Genomic DNA, 12,036 nt, shown 5'->3' with positions numbered 1-12,036 from the left:
AATACAAACAAAACTGTATCGATATAGCGATGAACCTATCGAAAAAAATAAACGTACCGATTTTTTCGCGTTGATAATCAGGCAATTTGTAGGTTAGAAATCGGACCGTTGATCTCGTTTTTTCAGAGGTTATTGTTTCAAAATAACGAATTCGTGACCGGCATGGCAAGCTCGTCGTTTTATTGCGAATCGATTGTTAAAAAAGAGAATACTTATATAATTGTCTTTTTTTTAATGATGACGCGCATCGACAGACCTACTATCCAGCGTTAGTGTCATAATATCGGCGCATTTCGCAACATATTTGTTTAGTTGTGTATTGTGTTTCGATCAATATGGTTCATCTTCAAGAATCCATATTTTTTAACAGATATTAAATTTAATTAATTTTCGTGGTAATATTAACATTACCATATATTCATTTATCATTTTAACGTAATTTTTAAGTAACTAAATTTTAAATGAGTTGATGTTCATCTTCAGTCTATATATTGCTGTAAATTTTATGCCGTCTCCATCATGCCTCCAGTATCCTCAGGATCTATTTATACCAACCAATATGATACATTGAAAACTTAAATCATATGGAAACTTTATAGGATATTACTATCGATTGTAAATGGTAATTTAATAAATGGTGAAAAATGCTAAAGCTTTTTGACAACGACTAGAAATAATGTAACAAATAATAATTAAAAAATAACAATAAGGATACCCATTAAAAAACTTCCCTCAAAATTAACTTCAAGATTAGTCTTTTTACAGTACTGCTAATATACTATTTTAACCAATATCGGTTCTTTTTTCCGCTTTATCATTAAAAATATAACTGATTTAATTGTAAGATATTTGGAAAAATAAATAATTTATTGTATTTCTATTCAAATACTTTACAATGTTTTGATTGCATTAGGATATTGTTTAATAAATTAAAAAAAAGCACAAACATTTATGGAATATGATTTGATTTATAGTTGTTTGTCGATATTGTACATAGCTGGAAAGGACGAGGTAAAACGCAATTTCACTTTCTGAAATTCTCAGCAATAATTACACTTCCGCAGCGTTGTTTCTGAGAACGAATCGTCCTTGAGAAATCTTCAGCGGGGAAGTCCATGTTACATTTTGTAAGAAGTTAGTTGTGCGGTGATTAGTTTTTTTTATTGTTATGTACCGTTTGATGTACTAATTTGATCTTTTCTCTCTCTGTTTTTTCATCTGTAAATATTATATTTATCTTATATTAATATATTTGAAAGGTAAAAATTAACTAGATATATAATACAAAAAATAGTATATCAGGAAGATGCTATACTTTTGTTTGATTAATACATAAAGTATGCTTAATAAATCAATAAGTAATTCTTAGTAATAATTAATTCTTGTACCTATAAAGATTATATTAAGAATTGTTATTTTAAAAGGGTTATATATAGTCCTTCAATAAATCAGTGAACTCACATCATTGAAATTCATGACGTAAAAAGGTTGCAATATTGCCGTATTAACTTTGAGTCTTAGTTCATTTTGGTTTTGACGTTTAACAGAATTCTAATCTAAATAAAATAAGAAACAAAAATAATGTTATCAAGTATTATTTATTTTAACATTATAGTATTGTCTACTTACAGATAATTATACAGTCATAACAGTTTGTAGGTTAAGATTGTGTGGTATGGTATTTGCATTAAACTATTTTCCACACCACCCATGAGGTAGAGTTCTAGGTGTGTTCTTTTTATGTAGTGATATCTGAGTAATATATTTTATTTTCATCCGAGAGCATATTTACCTTTTTACCTTTAGTTCTTGTTTCCTTCTCAGGTCATTTTGATATCACTGTATTTCTCCTTCGTTTCTTCTGTTATTACCAGTCTACATTTTTTTTTTTTGATAAAATGAAATTTAATCCCTTCATTGTCCCTAATATATTTGCCATAACTGCAAAACAGTTAGTACTCTTTCAAGTATCTGAATTACTATGTAGTTTTTGCACGGCTATTTCTAAAAAATAAATTTCACAAAAAACCGTTAAACATTTTATTTTTCAATCAAATCTTACTTGATTTATAATGTTAACTGCTTCTTCTGAAATAATTTTTATTATATTTAAAACAAGTTATATTTATTAAAAAAAAACTACTCACTGCTTTTATACATTTCATGAATTTTATTAATTCGTCACCCGCTTGGTATGAGGACCGTTTCTTTTTGGTGAATCCAAGATTATATTGTTTCTAATTTTTTTTAATAATGCCTGAATTGATTAGTGACACACTATGTGTCTATCTCTGACTATCTAATAGCTTCGGCATTTTCAAACAGGTTAATAATAAGCAGCAATTTGAAATGTGTCAAAACAATCAAAGCGCCAAAACAAAGTTTGCCACTTCCTAAACTGTAATTATTATCATTAATGTTGTGAAGAATTTTACAGACCTTTGACAAGCGGATTACTTTTGTAGCTGATTCGGTTATATGTTGGAACATATCAAACAGCATTGTATCTCTTTTTAACTAGAATAAAATGAGAAGGAAAATATTGTCCGATGTTATGAGTTTACAAATTGCGATAGGCAATACATTAAATATCTTGATGACTTGAGTTCACTGTTATTTTGTATAGACTATAGCTTCTTTTCAATTTTATTTGCTATATTCAGATCTAAATAAGACAATAATATGTATAATATATATATATATATATATATATATATATATATATATATATATATATATATATATATATATATATATATATATATATATTATTTTGGTTCCTATAATAATTATTTAACCGTAATTATATATAGTTTTTTCTTAAATAATTGATAATTCACGTGTTAACATCGAAAATATATTTGTAACTGTTGATTCTTTTCAACTTTCTTTTAAGTATCTAGAAGGAGGTCTTAATGATTCATACTGAACAATTTGTTTGAAAAATAGGTTACACAAACAGTTATGTTTCGATCTTATTAACTAAACTACGCGAAAATAAACAGTTTAATGAATCAGAAAAGGTATGATCGTTATACCGCTTCTGAATTTGGCATCTGTAGGAATCAAGATAGATAATCAGGATTATAGATAGATTAAAGACGTGAATATAGTCAGAGTTAAATATTTAATGATGTGGTTGCAATTTATCAGGGTGTTGTAACAAAAACCTGTTCTTGACAAAAGTATAATTTATTGATTTGTTGATTTATATATATATATATATATATATATATATATATATATATATATATATATATATATATATATATATATATATATATATATATATATATATATAGAATAAATGTCTGGCGGTTTTTTTTATTTTGAAAATAATTGTTTTGGTAATGTTTCATTGTTACAGCCAGACTTTTTTGGCTGAATGTGAAACAACATCTGGGTGCAAAATTCGAGGAGAGCGGTTTCACACGGTGTAAAATTTGTATTTTTTTATTGAAAGTATACAAGATTGAGTTTCGCATGGGACTAATTGACCGAATGTTCTCCATGAATTTGCTGGAACATCCGTACGCTGTCGAGATTTTCTATAAACGCTTTACATAAATGTTTTGCCTTTGATTTGAAATGACCTCCTACAAATAATTCAAATGGTGTTAAATCAGGAGGTTATATAATCAGGAAATATCTCATATAGTAACTGAGTTTTGGTAGAAACATTCACTGCTTAGTCAGTCTCATTTTTAAAATGCAAGGTACCATGATATCAAATTATGGATGAATTGGATTGAATCTTCGAAAGCTACATGTCGACTTTCTGGATATCTGAATATAACAAATATGGAAATGTATGTACTAAAAGTTGCATTATTTTTAAAATATTGTATAACAAACAGTGAATATTACTTACATAAAGATTCTAGCAGAAGAGGTTTGTTTCAGAATACAGATTACTGCTTGTTTTAATTAAATTAAAATGTTTCAAAGAAGATATGAAAAAACAATTATTTTATAGTGTTGAAAGTCGTCACCAGGCACCAGCAAATAAATTGTTGCACATTACTGTTTTGTTAGATTCGAAAATTGGAATGATAGAGGGATTATGACACGGGATTCACATTCTGGTACGAAAACATGTCATATTTGGGTTCTGAATCTGAATATCTAAGTTACCATCTCTACGCATATGATAACTACACTGTATTCTCAATTAATTAATTAATTAATATGTTCCTCAATAATATGATAGGGCTAATTCGAATTTATTAGAGATGTATGGTAAGCTGTGGTCCATTGAACAAAATCGTATATTTCTATTGTCGAACCTTGTGTTGCAATTTGATTGTAATACTTCAATAATACAATTGTTGACGTCATGCAGTATGAGCTTCCAAGATGCTTTGAAGCTATGATCTCCGGCGAAAATTGAAGAAACATTTGAAATACTTTCAGGGTTCCAGAGCATTATTTAGTCTATTCAAAGTTTTGTTCATACGTCATCAAGATGTTTAATGTATTGCCTACCGCAATTAATAAGTTCATTTTAGAATCAGACAATATTTTCCTTCTCAGTTTATTCTAGTTAAAAAGAGACACAATGCTGTTTGATTAGTTCGAACATGTAAATGAATGGGCCTCAAAATCGTTCGGCCGTCAGACGTATGCAAAATTCTTGAAAGCAATAGTGATAACACATAGGTTATAACTCTAACCTATAAGCTATTGTGGCTGTATAATTAACTGTAGTTTTTATATGTACTATAATGTTAAAATACATTATATTTGATAACATTTTTGTTCAATTATTTTATTTAGATTAGAATTTTGTTGTATGTCACAAATTTAACTGGCGTATATACAAAATGATTTTGATTAATATTTAGTTTAATATTTATATTACTTTCGGTTCATTAATTTTGGCTTTCATATTTTTATGTGTTAGCATTTGTCCGCAGATTAGAGTAAGTCGCAGTCGTTAAATAATGTTATCAAAAATAATGTCTTTGACATATTTTGATTCATTGACATGAATTGATTTATTCATTGCCCGTATAGTAATACAAATCGAAAATATACAAAAACATTTTGCGCATCGCATTTATTCAACAAAGAAGCTGTTCTGGCTTGATAAACATCCAACCTGGGGAAGCCCGGATTACATCCGAACAGACTACATACTATTTAATTATCCATTTTCTCTAGGTATTCGTCATTGTTTTCGTCAAACCGAATCGCGCAGCTTTAATTTCGAGAATTCGACTATTTTTTCATTTGAATCAAGGGAAAAAAATAAATAAATAACCCGACGAATTAATATAAATCAATTTAAAGAATACGAACGCGGTCTCTCGAGCAGATTGCGTAACATATCTACGTAATTCACCATCGAATACAACAAAAAAACTGTAATTAGTTGTAATTGGCGAGTAGAAACTAATTATTAAGTAGGAAACAAAGTCGATATGATATACAAGGTGGACAAATATACCGCGGTGTGTTATACAGGTCAAGTTAACGAAACCGTCATTTAACCTTGTAATAAAAATTAAGAATTTTTTTTGTTTTTGTTGATACTAATCACTATTGGCTAATTTACCATTTTATGTTGTAATCTCGTCATTAAACTATAGTGATTGCAATGGAGATTTATTTAATATAAATATTTTATTCTTCATATTCTTTCCATTTTGGACGATGACCTTCTGTTACCTTGAAATTTTCATCCAATTTTTGAGTTTTATTATTTGAATTAAAAAGTGTTTATAATATTCACAAACAGATGCTAATATATTGAATTTATAAGCATAAGGGGCTATTTTTTGTGTTGCCAATGGTGTTGACTTTATTTGTAATAAATTGTAACACTACTAATTTTTTTTCTGAATTATATCCACAACAATACGGTTTCTTGTTATATTATATGTCATATACTCTTGTGGTGACTCTGATTTGTGATAGTTTATAATTAACATGTTTTATTTGCAACTATTTGAAGATATTCAATATACTAGTTCCACTGCGGCGATTCTAACATGAGGGACATATACATTTTGGCGCGTGACAAAAATATCTCTGTTAAATACAGAAAGAACTGGTAGAATCATTGAATATCGATAAATTAATTGTTCTTAGATAATTAATATCTATTAGAATTATTTCCAGCCAAAACATTTGGGTGTCATAATAACAGAAACCTAGAAACGTTGATCTAAATTACCCTTATTCAAATCCGCTTTACTTTTCCGTCTTTTAGGATGGCGTTCATAACTTACCTGAACGATCGATGATTATTATTGATAGATATCTATACTTAAAGATGCAGATCTCTGTTAGACAAGAAAAAAATAATTAATGGCCAAAAGCTTTTAATCAAGTTGATATGCTTATTTTCTGAGTATATCTTGTTAATTACAGTACCATATAAATATCTGAGAAACAAAAAGACAACAAAAATAGAATAATTTACATAAGTAAAAAACAAGTTAAAAAGCATGTATAGCATACAAGATATACGAACAAATTATAGAAAATAGTATAAAATCAATAGTAGATAGTAAATAAGACTATATAATATATATATATATATATATATATATATATATATATATATATATATATATATATATATATATATATATATAGTGCAAAAGACAAATGTACCATTAATGAAAAGGCATTTGATAAAGCAAGAAGAGAAACATTAAGAGTTTATTATAACAAAGACGTGTACGTATTGTACATCAATTCCGTCATTACAGACAACATGAAATAAAAAACCCTCAAAACCCAAGCAGGACTAAGATATTGCTGAAGTTTAAACATATGGAACATGATACCAACGAAATATGGAATGATAGAATGGTAAATAGAATCACAATGAAAGTCATGGTGATGGGAGAGCCAGCAGAAATATATATCCGAATAGACGATGTAAAAAATTGAAGAAGTAAATGCCTTGAAGTATCTGGATTTAGAATTGGAGTGGGATGGAAGCCAGGAGATGGAAATTAATCCCACAATTGGAAGAATCATTCATAAAGAAGAAATATCTAGTAAAACTAAGATGGAAATGTATAAAGCAATTTATAGAGCAACCATAAGCAGATAAAGGTACTGGAAGCAAATATTAAATACCTTAGAAGACGTAACAAAGGATGTAAGAAATATGGATAGAATGAGAAGTAGAGAAATAGGAAAACATATTGTTCAGCCTTAACCTTTTGTGATAGATTTTATTTATGAATTAACACATAATACATTTTGCATTTCAAATTAGAAAATTATATATATATATATATATATATATATATATATATATTTTAAAGCGTCCTTTTACCAACTATGGGTTTATCTGGACTGGGCCTAAAGTTTAACGTGGGCTCCGAACCACGGTCCTCAGCATTGAGCCTACCGACTGGCGAGTTACCCACTTTAGAAATCATCCCAGAAGAGATCCGGTCTAACACAGCTTGGTTACTGGCGTGACTGGGATCATTTTCCTTGTCGGATTTTACACACTCTTGCCTAGAACATTCACACATTTTGAACAGTCACAAACATAAATTTACGACCATGCCCCAGCAGGATTCGAACCCGCGGTTATCGGAACAGTTGGAGGACTGTCCCATCGTCTTTACCACTGCGCCACCAAGTCGGCTTAGAACAGTTTTATAAACCATAATTAAATATTACTATAGTTAATTAGAAAAGGAATCCCCGGAAATATGAGGAACTATACAAATCATTCAATCCAATAATAGGAAGATTAAAAATTGATTAAAAACCCATCAATCAATTAATTATTATTTGCAGTATCCAATGATTTAAATCCTTATATTGTAATATACGTTCGCATGTCAGTTAACATTAGGTCTGAGTTATATAGGGATATGTTTTCTTAATTTAGTTAGCTATCGATAATTTCTTATTGTTACATAATCAACTAGGACTTTAAGATTGTTAAATTCATTAACTAATATCTTGAACTACTATCAATTCATCTATTTCTGGTCTATGATCGGTTTATATCCGATGCTCATCTACTAATCAATATGGTTATTAAAGATGTTTGTTAAGAGACCTTGTGTAAACTCTTGAGACTACATTCTAAGAAATATTACGATCTATACTATGGAAGGTGATATTATATTGTTAGTTTTTTATCTGTGTTGGTTTCAGAGCGAGAGACAAAGACTGATGAGGCGGAACATTGTGAGGTACGCCGTTCTGGCTTACGTTGTGACGCTGATGAGGGTGTCCTTGAGAGTGAAGAAACGTTTTCCTACCTGGCAACATCTCGTTGATTCCGGTGAGCATTAATTTTTATATAATTTATTATATCTTGCAAATTTTATTCGGTGAGATACTGTATAAAACTGTTATATTATTGGACGTGTATATTTTCGTTGTTATTATAGTGCGTATATAATTATAATGATTATAATTATCCTCTCATTATTTCATTATATGCAATTACAAGGTAAATATAGAATATCTTTGTAAGTTTTAATATATTAGTTGTATAAACATTACAAGTGAGAGAGTTAGTTTGATTTTGAAGTTTGTTATTATGTATTCAATAGTTATGTTACATAAGCTATAGTTCTTTAAAATTGAATTCGGACTAAATATTGTTTATTTATTGTTTCTCTGTCGTACAGTTGAGAGTGCTTATTTATGTAATAGTTGTAAAAATAGTGGTTAGGATTGAAAATTAAATATATCTTTTAAATAATTATTTGCATCATAAATTTATAGAAAAAAAACGACAAAAAAAGAAAATAAACGATAAATGTCTAGAGAGGCCTAAAATGAAACATAGTAATACATATAGCTTATTCAAAGTTTTTTTAATAATGTGTCATGGATATTTGTGACGTCGAGAAATTGCAATGTTGCCGCATCAACTCTGAGTTGGCTTTGACGTACAAGAAAATTGTAATCTAAATAAAATAATTGAACAACAATATTATCAAATATAATTTTTTTTAACATCATAGTACATCTAATATATATATTATCGAAGGACTATAATTAACTGTAATTAAGAACACAGGTATAATTGCTTGTAGGTTAGATTTGTTTTGTTTACATTGAACTCTTTTCCGCACCACCCATGAGGTAGAGTTTCTAGGCGCGTTTGTCATATAATGGTATCCTCCTGGAGGCCTAATATATCTAATTAACAATTGTATATCTGAGAAACGTATTTTACTTTCATTCGAGAGCATATTTACCTTTTTACGTTTAGTTCTTGTTTCCTTCGCTGGTGTGTTTACTTGTCAAGCCATTTTGGTATCACTGTATATTTTATTTCTTCTGCTACTATCTGTGTACACCATTCTTCATAAAATTAATCACTGAATTCTGTCTAATGCATTTACCATACGTTTAGTGATTTCTGCAAATAATGCCACCCTCTAATCTATAATTAACTAACGATTGGAAAAGTAAGTAAATTATTAGGTATTTGGAGATTTATATATGATTTATAGGTTTATATTTTGCATTTCTATAAACGTTGTATTGTACTTATTTTATTGAAACAACATTAAATAATATTAAATTAACTAAATTGGTTTCTTCTATAGCACAATAAGTTGAAAAATGCAAGATGAGTAGGTCCCTATAGCATTTTTGTTACTTTTGCCGCGGTAGTTTTCGTTTGGTCATAGTTCTTGTTAATGTTCGGATTATGGGTTTCACGCACTATACCTCTTCGCCGTTGATGATGGTTGATGGATTGAAAAAGAATGTACGTAAGCAAATATTCCTTAAATTAATGTGGACGTGTATTTAAAATTCAGATAACGACCAACAACATTTCAAACATCATCAGTTCCTAAATTTTTTAATGTGACACTGATGCTTACATTATGATATTATAAATTCTAGACGTAAATATGTTTAATAGAATTTGAAGATGGCGTTTGACACGATTTGCTGCGAAACTCTGACATGATAACGTTACAACAGTTTAGGAGTGTGCAACGGCATAAGGCCTTCGTGCTTTGCCAGTTTGTATTCAACTCGGTACGAGCGTCTGATGTCGCTGCTGTCCAGCACCAGTCAAACACATGTCAGACACATACGTGCCTCCGGCAATTCGAGTGCGACGTGTATAAGAATGTATTCGATTGGACGTCGATTTCTATGAATTACGACCTTATCTTCCGGAACATAATCGAACAGCCTTTCGCCAAATTACACAGATAACTACGTAACATAACAATGGAGGAACAATTCAACATATTATCAAACAGTAACGATATTGAGTAATAGTCCAGATGCCTGTAAAAAACAATTATTAAAAATACATTTATTTTATAATTACAAGTGGGATTACTAAGATCTATTCGCCATGTTAAGTTAAACATCAATCAGTAGCGCTACGAAACGTTGACGTCACTTCTATTCCAGCGTTCGAAATTTCTAAGGCACTCCGATTTAATTTGGATTATTTATCTTATATTTCACAGTTAAAAAATTGGTATTGGACCAATAGAAAGAAAAGATAAACGAAAAAATTAATTCGAAGTCGAGAACCCATTCGTCGATGGTGACTGTAGTACGACTGTAACTGAAATAATAATTTTGAAAAGTACATTAGAACTTTTATAGAATTGGAGTATTTAAGACACACCAACCATAAAATGTGGTTGTATAGTAAACAACATTAAATAAAATTATTATTATTGGTATACTTGGCAAGAAAATTGAAAAGTGCAGTTAATAGCTCTAAAAACTGTGGGAATAGTATTATTGAAATCAAGTACCCTATATTTGATAAGACAAATGAAAATTGTATCGATGGCGAATCAGCATGATGGATCTTCTTTAACTTTTAACAGCTCTGTGGAATTGAAAAGCGTATCCTGTATCAAATTAGTCAAACCTTGTCATATTTGGGCAAATAAAAGACACATATTGTAATTTTCAAGTTTATTTTAATTAAAGCCTCATAAACTTATAAATACGTACATATTCAATACTTCATGTAACAATTAATTAGCATATTAAGTTCTCCAATGAGTTCTAAACAATTAGATCTCTGCTTAGTTCTTTACTGTACTTGACTTTACTTCATACCATTTGAGTCCATACATTGTCTATAAGTAAGTATCGTTTGAAATGCTTGACACTTCTGTTTGCCATAACACACATATATCAGACAATAAAAACTTGATAAAATCACCTAGTTCAATTGAATATATATTAGTTACCTTTAAACAGGTAAAGTATAACAGATCCAATTATTTGATGTTCAAGAAATCAGATGTTGGTTTTTTGTAATCTAATCATGATTGGGTTTGATTGGCATTTGTTGACGGCTATTTTTTCTTGAATTTTGAGGCAATATGGTTGAGTAACGATTAGCACTGGATGTTCAGTGAGTTCAATTAGCAGCCCAGTGTTTCTTCTTTAGTTGGAAATCGAATCTTGTAGTAATGTGTTAAATATAATTTTCCTTATTAACTGGTAAGTGAAAATAGAACAAAATTATTAAGGACCTATATACACATTAAATAAAATGAATTATCATTTTATGTAGTTAATAGTAACTACAAGAAAAAAAAGTTTAAACCATATACGTTTCATGATGGATTTTCTTTAACTTTTGGCAGCTCTGTGTAATTGAAAAGCGTATCCTGTATTGTATCAAATTACCTTGTCATATTTGGGTAAATAAAAGACACATATATAATTTTACATAAGTTTATTTTAACTATAGCCTCACAAACTGATAAATAAGTGCAGATTCAATACTTCAAGTAACAATTAATTAACATATTAAGTTCTCCAATGAGTTCTTAACAATTAGATCTCTGCTTAGTCAGCTGCTTCTCTTATCTGCTTAGTCTTTACTCTACTTTACTTTACTTGACACCATTTGAGTTCATACGTTGTCTATAAGTAAGTATTGTTCGAAATACTTGACACTTCTGTTTGCTATAACACACATATACCAGACAATAAAAACTTGATAAAATCACCTAGTTCAATCGAATATATATTAGTTACCTTTAAACAGGTAAAGTATAACAGATCCAATTATTTGATGTACAAGAAATAAGA

General features: G+C 29.2%; 2 protein-coding genes across 3 annotated transcripts in view; one reads left to right on the top strand and one right to left on the bottom strand.

Moving 5' to 3' along the window:
• The window catches only part of LOC143199141 (ATP-dependent DNA helicase Pif1-like), a 346,278-nt gene that overhangs the window by 177,749 nt on the left and 156,493 nt on the right, over positions 1-12,036 (bottom strand). The window lies entirely within an intron of this gene.
• Best2 (bestrophin family protein) overlaps positions 1-12,036 on the top strand; it is a 104,956-nt gene that overhangs the window by 66,159 nt on the left and 26,761 nt on the right. For both annotated transcript variants that reach the window (XM_076408915.1, XM_076408914.1), the window contains exon 4: positions 8,140-8,269. In XM_076408915.1, the coding sequence (XP_076265030.1) occupies positions 8,158-8,269 (112 nt within the window). In that variant the 5' untranslated portion in view covers positions 8,140-8,157. The remainder of the gene's footprint in view (positions 1-8,139; positions 8,270-12,036) is intronic.

The sequence above is a fragment of the Rhynchophorus ferrugineus genome, unplaced genomic scaffold (assembly GCF_030347505.1).
Source record: "Rhynchophorus ferrugineus isolate W39M unplaced genomic scaffold, kcgeb_rfMv2 rfM6, whole genome shotgun sequence".
NCBI classification, from domain to species: Eukaryota; Metazoa; Arthropoda; class Insecta; order Coleoptera; family Curculionidae; genus Rhynchophorus; species Rhynchophorus ferrugineus.
The sequence above is the reverse complement of the archived record's forward strand: the minus strand, read 5'-3'. Positions and strand labels throughout refer to the sequence as shown.